A 14,557-nucleotide genomic window follows, 5' to 3' on the forward strand; every position below is an offset into this window, starting at 1 on the left:
CAATGTCCAGCCAGATCACAGGTCTAACGATCCGAACTAAAAGCTTCAGAGATCCTTATGATGCTGTTAGTTCGGGTCAGGCCTTGTGGACAGGGATTATGTTTGTATGAAACCAGTCTAGGAGAATACATCTGAGTGAGAGAGGATTTTCAGTTTTTTAATGAATGACTAACATCTATTGGAGACTATTACCCTTAGTGGATGTCTATAACCATAGTAGAGTGTATATCTGTCTACTGGTCACAGACCTTGTCTACTGCTTGGGCTCCATGCACATAGATTGTGTCAACCATTTATGAATATTAGGTTCGGGTTATCTAAGAATTCCGTTATGGATTCCGCTATCACGCACCATAAGTTCCATAGTAGCGGAATCCATAACGGAATTCTTAGATAACCCGAACCTAATATTCATAAATGGTTGACACAATCTATGTCAGAACCCGACCTTGTACGCTGAACTTGAAACCACAAGTTGGCCCAACCCTAATGAATATGCACCAACTGTGTATCACTCCTCTTGCATTTTCTTACCTCAATTCTGGAGGCAGCGGTTTCAACGGCTGCGGCAGTGGCTGCCATCTCCTTCTCCACCAGATCTCCCAGCTCCTCCTCTTTAATATCAAGCGATGGGGGTCGCAGCTCCTGAACGACACCAATTAAATAATGTCACTTGCCCAGATCACTCCATATACATCCCCCTTGCAGTCACCACAAGGTCTACTTGGCTTTGGCATGAAAACTCCTGTGGCATTGCTGATTAGCACTGAAACTGTAAATTGCTCCTTTTCCTGTAAACTCAACAAGGATAATGAAGCCGAGCCCAAAAAAATAAAAAAATTATGGAAATGTCACATTTACCATAACATGATTTTTTTTTTGCAGCCGGGACCTGAAGCTTTTGGCAGAAAAATTCTGATTAAAGTAGGTCATGTCGCCAGAGGACCAAGTGTAATTAGACCTGATTACTAATGACTGCACAAACACTCCGCTTAATCAATCTTTCCCGTCCCTTCGGGTTCACATCTATAATTAATACTGTGCAATGTGCAACTATATGAATCGCTATTTTAAGGAAATAAAAACTGCATTTCATTCTAAAAGGAAACAAGACTAGGTTTTTCAATTATGGAATACATTTCTATCCTCCCTGGAAAATGCCAATATTATTGCTGAAGCCTTGTAGACAATAGGAGTAAAGCGTAAGGCCTCATGCACACAACCGTTGTTTTATTCCGTGTCCGTTGTGCCGTTTTTCATGATTTTCTGCGGACCCATTGACTTTCAATGGGTCCATTGAAAACTCGGCTAATGCACCGTTTGCCATCCACGTCCGTGATCCGTGGTTCCAGTCCGTCCAAAAAATATAACCTGTCCTATTATTTTTGCGGAAAACGGTTCACGGACCCATTCAAGTCAATGGGACCGCAAAAAAACACGGCGGCACACAAACTTGTCACCCGCGTCCGTTTTTTTCCTATCATTTGCATGGCAAACCTTTCTTAGACTTTTTTTTACATTTCTTTATGTCTGGTGGTCCTCCGAAAATAAAGAAAGACACACGGAAACGGATCACAGAACAACGGAACCCCATTTTGCGGAACGGAACACAACAACGATAGTGTGCATGAGGCCTAATTCACACGTCAGTAATTTCCATCATTGATTGTGAGCCAAAACCAGACATGAGGTACAAGGCCGCTTTCACACGGGCGAGGATTCCGCGCGGGTGCAATGCAGGAGGTGAACGCATTGCACCCCCACTAAATCTGGACCCATTCACTTCAATGGGGCTGGGCAGATGAGCAGTGATTTTCACGCATCACTTGTGCGTTGTGTGAAAATCGCAGCATGTTCTATATTCTATAGGGCAGCACGGTGGCTCAGTGGTCAGCACTGGGGTCCTAGGTTCGAATCCGACTAAGGACAACATCTGCATGGAGTTTGTATGTTCTCCCCGTGTTTGTGTGGGTTTACTCTGGGTTCTCTGGTTTCCTCCCACACTCCAAAGACTTAGTGATAGGGGATATAGATTGTGAGCTTCATTGGGACAGCATGATGCTAATGTCTGTAAAGCACTGCGGAATATAGTAGCGCTATATAAGTGCGTAAAATAAATAAATATTCAGCGTTTTCCACGCAACGCAGGCCCCATAGAAATGAATGGGGATGCGTGAAAATCACATAGCATCCGCAAGCAAGTGCGGATGCAATGCGATTTTCACGCATGGTTTCTAGGAGATGTTAGTAAATTGATAAAAGTCAATTTACTGTATTATTTTCCCTTATAACATGGTAGGAATATAATAGCATTCTTAATACAGAATGCTTACTAAAATATTGCTTGAGGGGTTAAAAAAACATGAACTCACCTCATCCTGTGGTTCGCGCAGCGGCAGCGTCTTCTTTCTTCTTCTTTCAGGACCTGCAAAAGGACTTTGATGACATAACCGCGCTCACCACGTAGTGACGGCAACGCAGGTCCTGCTGAATCTTCATTCAGCAGGATCTGCGCTGACATCACCATGCTAACCACGTGGTGAGTGCGCTTACATCATCAAAGGTCCTTTTGCAGGTCCTGAAAGATGAAGAAAGAAGACGATGCCGGCTGCGCAGACAAGTGGATGAGGTGAGTTAATGTTTTTTTTATTTTTTAACCCCTCAAGCAACATTTTACTTAGTATTCTGTATTAAGAATGCTATTATTTTCCCTTATAACCATGTTATAAGGGAAAATAATAAAATGACACCTAACCCAAACCCGAACTTCAGTGAAGAAGTCCGGGTTCAGGTCTGGGTTCCACATTCAGTTTTTTCTCACGCGCGTGCAAAACGCATTGCACTCGCGCGAAAAAAATATGAATATCGGAACGCAATTGCAGTAAAAACTGACTGCAATTGCGTGCCTACTCGCGCTGTTTTCCCGCAATGCACACGCGACGCATCCGGAGCAAATCCGGGACGCCAGTGTGAAAGAGGCCTAAGGGAAAGATCTGCACCTGTTCTGTATAAGACAATGGGGGCATATCCTAGCGATATGCCCCCATTGTCCATGATGAGACAACCCCTTTAAAAGAGGTCCTAAGGCTAGGTCTACACGACGACATTTGTCGCGCGACATTTTGTTGCACCAATGTCGTGCGACAATTTTTATAATGGCAGTCTATGGTGTCGCACTGCAACGTGCGACATGCTGCGACTGCGACAGTCGCAGAAAATCCATTCAAGATGGATTTTTCTGCGACTGTCGCGTCGCAGTCGCAACATGTCGCATGTTGCAGTGCGACACCATAGACTGCCATTATAAAAATTGTTGCGCGACATTAGTGCAACAAAATGTCGCGCGACAACTGTTGCGCCCTATCTGTCGCGCGACTTTTTGTCGCGCAACAAATGTCGTCGTGTAGACCTAGCCTTAATCATCTCAGATAATGATGGCAATGATGTGCCTGCACCTGCCCGGCTATCCTTTGGTCACTTTGGGGGGTTCGTTCTGGAGATAGTGACGTTTGTGGCATATCCTAGAAATACATTAATGTCTGAAATTTAATAACCCATTTAAAAGGGGGTGATCTAACCCAATAAATCTTTACAAACCCATAGCACCTTACCAATCCCCAGCTGCTCCTGTGCCAACACTGCCGTGGTCCCCTGCCTGTCACAGCTCAACAGGCTCCAGCGATGACACGTGACCACTGCAGCCAATTATTAGCCTCAGCGGCCACCTCGTCACACTACATTTTCATTGGAGCCTAGTAAACAGAGACTGGCGGGGACCAAATAAGCACCGTCATGGAGAGTCTGGGGATCGGAAAGGCTAGTTTCACTACACTGGTTCATTTTGACCATTGGCAGCCGATTTTAAAAAAATTATAGGGTTGACAGCCCTCTTGAACCCAAAACTGGACCATCTCATCTCAGCATATCTGGTATTAACAATGATGTGCGTAGATTACCTGAGCAATATCAGCAATGTGCTTTAGCATGGCAGTAATCTGGCTACAGTCTGCTTCGCTCTCCATGGCTTTGTTCTTCAGGGCGGAGAGATAGGTCAAAGCTTCAGTACCACATGTACGACAGCTATCACATAGCTCTGGTGAGAAGAACATAGCGTTATATAAGGATATGGCTACTGGCTGCTACCATGCTGTGTAAACAGGCATCTGCTGCCCAGAAACCAAGACTCTGTATGGGGACGAGCAATCAAAGTAGCAATTTAGTTAATGCTCATACATTTACATATGGGAATGACTAGGGAAATATCCTAAAATGGTAAAAGCCCCAACCCAGAGAGACAGTCTTCTATACCCGATAAATAAAAATATACTTAATAGTAATAGAATAACACCAGTTGGTATTTAAAAGGGTTGTCCTTTCGTGTGGCACCCTTTCCAAAGTTGATCTGATTGTGAGGGTCTGGCCGGTGGATCTCACAGCACTACATTTCCCCTTGCAGGTAGAAGTATTATTATTATGCACTCCTCAAGACTTAAAGGGAACCTGTCACCAGGATTTTGGTTATAGAGCTGAGGACATGGGTTGCTAGATGGCCGCTAGCACATCTGCAATACCCAGTCCCCATAGCTCTGTGTGCTTTTATTGTGTAAAAAAAACGATTTGATACATATGCAAATTAACATGAGATGAGTCCTGTCCCTGAGATGAGTCACGTACAGGACTCATCTCAGGTTAATTTGCATATGTATCAAATCGGTTTTTTTACACAATAAAAGCACACAGAGCTATGGGGACTGGGTATTGTGGATGTGCTAGCCACCATCTAGTAACCCATGTCCTCAGCTCTATACGCAAATCCCCAGTGACAGGTTCCCTTTAAGGTCTTGCAAATCTAGGAAGAAGCAGGTGCTGCTAAGATCTGCAGATAATCACATTTTCAAGCACCTCGTTCCAATTTATTTGGGAAGGACATAAAAGACAGATTGAAAGCAAAGGTTTTTTTTGCGATGCCTCTTGTTTGTCGATGTGCCAGTTATCGCCAACTGTTACAAAAGGGGGACAGAATCCTTGAAGTGAGAGACCTTGGTTTATCACTCCGGCAGAACGCTACAGGCCTAGGCCAAGATGTCAGCTCTGTTCACTTTTGCGTGCCCCGGGGGTTGGGACTTATAGACTGGACAGTGTAAAAATCTGCCAGATTTATCACAGTGGCTACTGCTGGACTATAGATCTGGTGCACCTAGTCGAGCCCAAGGAAAATAATAAATCTATGGCCGCTTTCACATGAGCATATGGAGATCTGTGTGCATTCCGACTCCGGAATAACACAGATTCCGGATTATATACCATCGAGGTGGTCATCAGTATTGAATCAGTAATTTATTTGGATGTACATGCGTATTCCTTCCTCCCATCATTTTTGATGCACTCCCATAGACTATAATGTATGTTTTTGGAAACAAACATGCACAAAACTCTGACATTCTGCGGGTTTCAAACGCTGATGGAAATTATACACCCCCTATGAATAACCCAAGACAGCAACATTAGCAGCAGATTCTGGTACCTAAAATCCAGACCACAAACGGCTCACAAATAGACTCATGTGAAGGCAGCCTAAGGCATGTGTGGCAGAATTCTGGTTCAACCTGAGTCAAAATTCGTGTGCATTCGCAATAGTAAATCTGCCCCACAGTCTGAAACTTTTATTTAGTAGTGATACCTTTTTCATTTGGGGAAAAACAAAAACAGCAATATCAGAACTGTTCCTTTGAACACCATACCAAAAAAAATGAAACATTGTGTAAAGCATTACTGTGTTTTTCTCTAGAGCTGTATTCACAATTCTGTAGGCTTCAGAGCTGAAATCTCCCAGCATTTCCTGCTTCACTATGACGTTCTTGTGATAGGTAAGGGCACTTTGACACTAGCGTTTTTCTTTTCCGGCACTGAGTTCCGTCCTAGGGGCTCTATACCGGAAAAGAACTGATCAGTTTTATCCCCATGCATTCTGAATGGAGAGCAATCCGTTCAGGATGCATCAGGATGTCTTCAGTTCAGTCTTTTTGACTGTTCAGGGCGGAGATAATACTGCAGCATGCTACGGTTTTATCTCTGGCTAAAAATCCGGAACACTTGCCGGAATGCCGGCATTTTTTTCCATAGGAATGTATTAGTGCCGGATCCAGCATTAAAAATACCGCAATGCCGGATCCGTCCTTCTGGTATGCGCATGCGTAGACCGAAAAAAAAATGTGAAAAAAATAAATGCCGGATCCATTTTTCCCGAATGACACCGGAGAGACGGATCCGGCATTTCAATGCATTTGTAAGACGGATCAGGATCCTGATCCGTCTGACAAATGCCATCAGTTTGCATATGTTTTGACGGATCCGGCAGGCAGTTCCGGCGACAGAACTGCCTGCTGGATCACTCTGCCGCAAGTGTGAAAGTACCCTAAGGCAATGTATTTACAGTGTTACTAAATGTTTCATGATAGTTTATATAATGGGGTTTAAATATATTCTAGTTTTGCCTGTCTATAGAGTATAACCAGTTTTAAATAAAGGGGTTGTCTGACTTCAGCAAATGGCATTTATCATGTAGAGAAAGTTAATACCAGGCACTCACTAATGTATTGTGATTGTCCATATTGCTTCCTTTGCTGGCATGATTCATTTTTCCATCACAATATGCCCTGCACATATCCAGGAGTTATGAATACCCTGAAATCCAGCAGTGTATATACGAGGTGGGAACTAGTGCACATGCGTGCTTCCATGGTTCCGGTCACGGGAGGTCGGCACTTTTTTTTTTTTTTTTTACAGTGTGCAAGCATGACCATCGCTGCTGGACCGCAGGGTGGTCGTAACCTCTGGATAATGCGATGAAAAAAATGAATCAAGCCAGCAAAGGAGGCAATATCAATACATCACAATACATTAGTAAGTGCCTTGTAGTAACTTTCTCTACATGATAAATGCCGTTTGCGGAAGGTCCAGAGTAGATCACATCACATGAAACTTGGCATTACTCACTGTCAGATGTCCTGGTCTGGGCTCCTTGCATGATCACATCGCTTATTCTATGTGCAAACTGGACCAAATTTGGCAACAGAGAATTGACATCTACGAAAAGAATAGAATAAGTAGATAAATCTATAAAAGAAGAGTGGTCCTATATGATAATTATTGTCATCAAAGAAAATGGAGCAAGAGCACTGCCGCTCCATGAATTCATTTTCCTGAGGATAGGTGATAAATGTTGTTTGTGGGATTACCTCTTTATGGCCTTATGAATACGGCCATGAGGCCACTGTGCCCGTGTTGTGGACCGCAAAACACGGCCACCGGCTGCGTGAACTCCGCATCACGCTGCGTATGAAATGACTTAAATGGGTCCACAATCTGCAAAATGGCGGTGAAAGATAGGACATGTTCTATCTTTTGCAGTGTGAAGGCATGGACATGGAAGCCCAAGGAAGGGGGCTGAGCCAGCACTCGGCTATTTTCGGAACTCCCATAGTGGTGAATTGAAGTGCACTTTTGTTTATTCTTTTTTTTTTTCCTGGAGATAGGAGTGGGCCCCAGAGGTGGGCCCCGCACCTATCTGACACTGAAGCATATCTTAGTGATATACTATGAATGTATGAGATGGGCCAACTTCTTTAAAGGTGGACTTGTGTCTTCATTAATAGATATATACAATTCTGCCTATTACCGTAGTATAGGCCGGACATCTACGGTACATAAGGACAATGCTGCCACCTTGTGGTTAAAGCCACGTATCACTATTTGGCCAATGTTTTTCAGTGAAAACCAGGAGCTGAACCTACAGAGAGAGAGATTTGTGCCTCTTCTGTGTTTCAGACCCACTACAAATACTGATAAAAAAAATACTAACAAAATGTCACCAAAGATAGTCATTTATAGGGATAGTTATAGAGATAGATGACTGAGAGCACCAACACTGTAATTACAAATCTATCTGTCTGTCTGTCTATCCTAGAGCACATTATACAAGATTCTACATCACTTCTGGCACTCAGCTGATATGCATCTGCGTGCCGAGATAAACCAGAGGGTCGCTTTAAATATAAAGACATCAGGCGGAATGTAATAAAGGTCTATACCAGTTTTCTGATGTAGAAAAGTCTTGGTTTACGTCTTTTTGCCGTTTTACGCCATAAAAATGGATGGGAAAGTGGGCATGGTTAGCTATGCTAATTAGTTGCACTCCAGATTTATCACAATGACTTTTTAAAAAGTTGCAAAAATAAAAAAAGTCGCAATCTGACCGCAGTAGGTGCTGCAATAAAAATACTGGAGTAGCACTTCTGGACAAAAATGATAAGGCTAAAGCAAAATGGACTTCATGAAGTCTCCTCGTGATAAATTTCCTCCCATACCTTTACTTATTTTATCCCTTATTTTGTCAGTGTGGTGTGGTCTATGGTGAAGCTTTCAGATCTGGCTTCATGGTGTGCACCTGATCTGCTGGCTGATTATTCTCGGTTGTATTGGTATGTATTATATTTAGGGTATGGCCACATAGTGTATCCTTTAACACTTACATACATGCATATACTCATCATTGTGGCCAATGGAAGTACAATGAGGCGTAAGAGAAATGGTGGATAGTGAGATGGGACTCAAGACAGGTGGTTTCAAGTTGTTTTTTTTTTACCTTTGTGATATCTTCTACAGATGGCATATTTACCTGATCCCCGCTGCTGGGTTCCAGCTCCTTTTCTGCCCCACTGGGTATCCAATCACTGGCCATAGCAGTAATTCGTCACGCATGTGGCACACCACTGGGTCACGTGTGGCACGGGTGACATATCACCACTGCGCCCAGTGATTGGCTGCAACAGATGTTGATGCGGGGAGAGTCGACAGGACAGCAATGGAGCTGAAATCCAGAAGCAGGAAACGGATAACTATGATCACTGCCATGGGTGCAACCAAATTGTAAGGTCAGTAAAAACATCATAATGGGGAACAACCCCTTGGAATCTACAAGGGATTCTGTAGAAGATTATAGTTTATAGAAGGGAGGATCCCCACAAACCCTGTACACAACTGCTCGGTCCTCTTCTCCCAAAACCCGCTTCTCCACCATTATAGAAGAAAAACTCTCCACTCTACTCTCCAGATCACATCTCCCCACCTGTGCACTTGACCCAATCCCATCCCACCTCATCCCTAACCTCACCACAGTGTTTATCCCAGCACTAACTCATCTCTTCAACCTATCACTAACCTCTGGTGTCTTCCCCTCTGCTTTTAAACATGCTACTATTACACCCATCCTCAAAAAGCCTTCACTTGACCCATCTTCTTTGTCCAGTTATCGCCCCATATCACTTCTTCCGTATGCCTCAAAGCTACTTGAACAACATGTCCATTCTGAACTGTCCTCTCGCCTGTCCTCCTGCTCCCTCTTTGACCGCCTACAATCTGGCTTCCGACCTCACCATTCGACTGAGACTGCCTTCACCAAAGTCACCAATGACCTAACATCCAAAACCAAGAAACAATACTCTGTCCTCCTTCTCCTTGACCTGTCCTCTGCCTTCGACACACTTGACCACTCCCTTCTGTTGCAAACTCTCTCATCTCTTGGCATCACTGACCTGGCCCTCTCCTGGATCACATCATACCTCACAGACCGGACGTTTAGCGTCTCCCACTCCCGCACCACCTCCTCGTCTCATTCCCTCTCTGTTGGTGTCCCGCAAGGATCTGTCCTAGGACCCCTGCTCTTCTCTATCTACACTTTTGGCCTGGGACAGCTCATAGAGTTCCATGGCTTTCAGTATCACTCCTACGCTGACGACACACAAATATACCTCTGTGGTCCAGACATCACCACATCACTATCAAGAATCCCACAATGTCTATCTTCTATATCATCCTTCTTCGCCTTTCGCTTTCTAAAACTTAACATGGATAAAACAGAATTCATCATCTTTCCCCCATCTTGCTCAATCCCCCCAACAGACCTATCTATCACGATCAATGGCTGCACACTCTTCCCGGTCAACCAAGTCCGCTGCCTTGGAGTGACATTGGATTCTGCCCTCTCCTTCAGACCGCACATCCAAGCCCAGCCCTCTCCACCACCTGCCGCCTCCAACTCAAAAACATCTCCCGCATCCGTGCTTTCCTTAACTTTGAATCTGCGAAAATGCTTGTACATGCCCTCATCATCTCCATCCTAGACTACTGCAACACTCTCCTCTGTGGCCTTCCATCTAGCACTCTCGCACCCCTAAAAATCTATCCTCAACTCTGCTGCCCGACTAATCCACCTCTCACTCTATTACTTCTCTGCCTCTCCCCTCTGCCAATCCCTTCACTGGCTCCCCATTGCCCAGCGAATTCACTTCAAAGTACTAACAAATACATACAAGGCCGTCCATAACCTGTCCCCTCCCTACATCTCTGAGCTACTTTCCTGATACACCCCCACACGCACTCTCCGATCCTCACAAGACCTCCTTCTCTCCTCTCCTCTTATCGCCTCTTCCCACAATCGACTCCAAGATTTCTCCCGTGCATCCCCCATACTCTGGAACTCGCTACCCCAACATATCAGACTCTCACCTACAGTGGAATCCTTCAAAAGAAACCTGAAAACCAACCTCTTCAGATAAGCCTACAACCAGTGACCCTGCTGCCTCTATACCGCCATGACCAACTTAACCCGCACCTACTGTGTCCTTCTCCCATACTATGTAGATTGTAAGCCCTAATGGGCAGGGCCCTCTCTCCTTCTGTACCAGTTTGTAACTCGTCTTGTTTATGATTAGTGCAATTGTCTGTATTATGTATGTGCACCCCTTATCATATGTACGGCGCTATGGAATGAATGGTGCTTTAATGATAAATAATAATATGTGTTTACATTTTATTACATTCTATACAGCTGTGCCTAAAGCAGATATTGAGGACCATGGCTGAAGGTGTCCTGTATACATTTACAAGATACCTGAGACCCTTCTAAATAAAGAAGCAACAGCAGATGTGGTGCATGAGATCAGCTACATAGTCTATTGTAAGGTGTGATCGCTTAGCATGTGCAAAGCCCTCAAGTCCCTAAACTTTACAACTTCTTCCTACTAAAATTTTCATCTTCCTTTGTTCTCTTCTAAGACCTGTCAAGAGTCTAACTACCATGAATACCCTCCACTTGCCTGCTACACTCTTTACAGCTTTTGGTCCTCTCCCATCTTTTCTTCTCACCTGAGGTATCAGACATGTGTTTCTTCCAAGCCTCGTCTAATTTCTCAGTACTGTCTACAGCTGCCACTGTTCTGGAGATAAGAAAGTCTGGAAAATAGATACAGAATTAGTGGATTTGGAAGTCCGATCCTCAGACAGTATTTACATGCACTTGAGAAGGTGTCCTCACCTGTAGACACACTGCCACTGGTGTACAGCGGTTCATCCAGTTTCTGGAGTGCTTCATGGATTATTCCTTCCACTTCCTGCATCAGTCGCTGTAGAAAACCTTCTTCAAGTTCTTTAAATTGTGTGAGACAATCCTGTGCGGAGAGATAATCAGGTCTGTAATACTTTAGGTGGTAGGTTGGTTATTCCCATCTGGAGAGTTATGGCATAGAAGTGAAAGGAGAAAGTGGCGCCTGTGCCGCCTCCTCTTCCTTAACAATGGCGTAAGATGGACAACATTCTTAAGACAGAAGCTGGTGTAAGTGGAAATGCTGAGGGCTTGCCGCAGCGGATTTGTGTGTGGCAAACCTACAGCATTTCACAGTACCAGCAAGGTAGCTGAGATTTCAAGACATCACATCCACACGCTGTAAATTCAACATAATTTTAAAACTAATCTGCAACAAAACATGTGGATTTTGTCAATGATTTTCAGCAGATTTCACCCTTAGCATTGCAAAGGTGAAATCCTCAGTGGAAATCCACAGCATAAATTGACATGCTGTGGATTTCCACTGAGGATTTCACCTTTGCAATGCTAAGGGTGAAATCTGCTGAAAATCATTGACAAAATCCACATGTTTTGTTGCAGACTTTGCCGTGGAGTGGATGGGTAGACATATCCTTAAGGTTACTTTTAGTAGTTTAGCAGTCTTTTGTGTGTGACTTATAAAGGCATATAGGTATTTTTATTTTCTCTACATTTTCCCCAAGATGAAACAAAGTGAAAAGTCACTTTAAAGTTGTTTCTAATGTTTTGGAAACAGCAATAGAAAAATAGGCCGTAGGTGAGTTGCAAAAATGGCATCTATTTTTATGGTACAAACATACTGTAATTGTTTTAGAAATGTTTTGCCTTGAAATTTTGTAACATAAAAAAAAATAAGGACATTTTTTTTTCGTTTTTATTTTTCAAATTTTTCCTTCAATTTGTATTTTTTTTAAATAATATATCCATCATCTAATGGCACAAAAGAAAGGACAATAGGTCACTAAGTGGTGGAGCACAGATAGTAATTCTCATTGTTGCAAAAAGTAAAACTCCAAACACATCTGTACTGAATAAAGTGTGTAAGGTAAAGCTATGGTAAACAGTGAGTAACAGAAGTATTTGAACACCCTGCGATTTTGCAAGTTCTCCCACTTAGAAATCCTGGAGGGGTCTGAAATTCACATTGTAGGTGCATTCCCACTCTGAGAGACATAATTTAAAGAAAAAATTAATAAAATCGCATTGTATGATTTTTAAAGAATCTATTTGTCTTGTACTGCTGAACATAAATAAGTATTTGAACACCTGAGAAAATCAGTGTTAATATTTGATACAGAAGCCGATGTTTGCAATTACAGAGGTCAAACGTTTCCTGTAGTTCTTGACCAGGTTTGCACACACTGCAACAGGGATTTGGCCCACTCCTCCACACAGATCTCCTCTAGATCTGTCAGGTTTCGGGGCTGTCGCTGAGCAACACTGAATTTCAGCTCCCTCCAAAGATGTTCTATTGGATTTAGGTCTGGAGAACCTTGATATGCTTCTTACGGAGCCACTCCTTGGTTATCCTGGATGTGTGCTTCGGGTCGTTGTCATGTTGGAAGACCCAGCCACGACCCATCTTCAATGCTCTGACTGAGGGAAGGAGGTTGTTGCTCAAAATCTTCACAATATATGGCCCCATTCATTTTCTCCTTAATACAGTGCAGTCATCCTGTCCTCTTCGCAGAAAAGCACCCCCAAAGCATGATGTTACCACCCCTATGTTTCACAGTAGGGATGGTGTTCTTGGGATGCAACTCATCCTTTTTTTTCCTCCAAACACAACAAGTGAAGTTTAGACCAAACAGTTCTACTTTGGTCTCATCTGACTACATGAGTTTCTCCCATGCCTCCTCTGGATCATCTAGATGGTCATTGGCAAACTTCAGACGGGCCTGGACATGTGATGACTTGAGCAGGGGAACCTTCCGTGCAATGAATGATTTGAAATCATGACGGCGTAGTGTTCTACCGACAGTGACCTTTGAAACTGTGGTCCCAGCTCTCTTCATGTCATTGACCAGCTCCTTCCTTGTAGTTCTGGGCTACTTCCTCACCTTTCTTATTATCAGCGATACCCCACGAGGTGAGATATTGCATGGAGCCCCAGTCCGAGGGAGAATGACAGTCGTCTTTAGCCTCTTCCATTTTCTAACAATTGCTCCAACAGTTGATCTATTTTTACCAAGCTGCTTGTCAATTGCCCCGTAGCCCATTCCAGCCTTGTGGAGGTTTACAATTTTGTCTCTGGTGTCTTTTGACAGCTCTTTGGTCTTGACCATGGTAGTAGTTGGCGTTTGACTGACTGTGGGGTGGACAGGTGTCTTTAAAGAGCTCAGACAGGTGCTACTAAGTTAGATTAATAAGTGGAGTATAGGTGGACTTTTTAAAGACACAGTAATAGGTCTTTGAGAGCCCGAATTCTTGCTGTATCTCAGGTGTTCAAATACTTATGTTCAGCAGTGCAAGACATAAATTGTTTAAAAATCATACAATAAGATTTATTTTATTTTTTTGTCTTTCAGAGTGGGAATGCACCTACAATGTGAATTTCAGACCCCTCCATGATTTCTAAGTGGAAGAACTTTGAAAATCGCAGGGTGTTCACATACTTCTGTTCCTCACTGTATGCTGTGTGGGGTTTGGCTCTGGTAGACAAGCTAGCGGATGCAGTATAGAGGCAATCACAAAGTCTTTAACTTAAACAGTTCAGTGTTTATCCACACATAAGGAAAAACAAAAATGACCATTCACAATCTTAGTGTTTGTTCACACCATGCAATGTCCATAGAACAAAATCTTCACCTGGTTACCAGTTTTACACCTGCAGTCCACAGCAGTCTTTAGGGGCCTGTTTCCAGGCATGCGACTCTCAGCCCTTTAGCACGGCACAACTTCACAGGTCCCAAAACACAGAGACTCTCCAGCTTCTCTGTCAGATGGAGGATAAACCACACCCAGCTGAGATTGCTGGCTAGGTTTTTTATATAGGCCAAAAAGACCCGGCCTGGAGCGTGGGGAGCAGCCACCCACCCAGCACTGGCTACTCCCAGTAAGAGCCGGCCCGGATTGGCTTTACTAACAAAAAACAGTGTCAGTCAGCACTAGCTG

The 14,557-nt window shown here is 43.6% G+C and overlaps 1 protein-coding gene across 2 annotated transcripts in view; it reads right to left on the minus strand.

Moving 5' to 3' along the window:
• The window catches only part of LOC122940601 (huntingtin-interacting protein 1-like), a 126,359-nt gene that overhangs the window by 22,688 nt on the left and 89,114 nt on the right, over window positions 1–14,557 (minus strand). For both annotated transcript variants that reach the window (XM_044297245.1, XM_044297244.1), the window contains 5 exons: window positions 11,375–11,507; window positions 11,206–11,292; window positions 6,997–7,086; window positions 3,957–4,093; window positions 535–645 (listed from right to left, as the gene is read on the minus strand). In XM_044297245.1, coding sequence (XP_044153180.1) covers window positions 535–645; window positions 3,957–4,093; window positions 6,997–7,086; window positions 11,206–11,292; window positions 11,375–11,507 — 558 coding nt within the window. The remainder of the gene's footprint in view (window positions 1–534; window positions 646–3,956; window positions 4,094–6,996; window positions 7,087–11,205; window positions 11,293–11,374; window positions 11,508–14,557) is intronic.

Source organism: Bufo gargarizans, chromosome 6 (assembly GCF_014858855.1).
Source record: "Bufo gargarizans isolate SCDJY-AF-19 chromosome 6, ASM1485885v1, whole genome shotgun sequence".
In the NCBI taxonomy this organism is placed as follows: domain Eukaryota; kingdom Metazoa; phylum Chordata; class Amphibia; order Anura; family Bufonidae; genus Bufo; species Bufo gargarizans.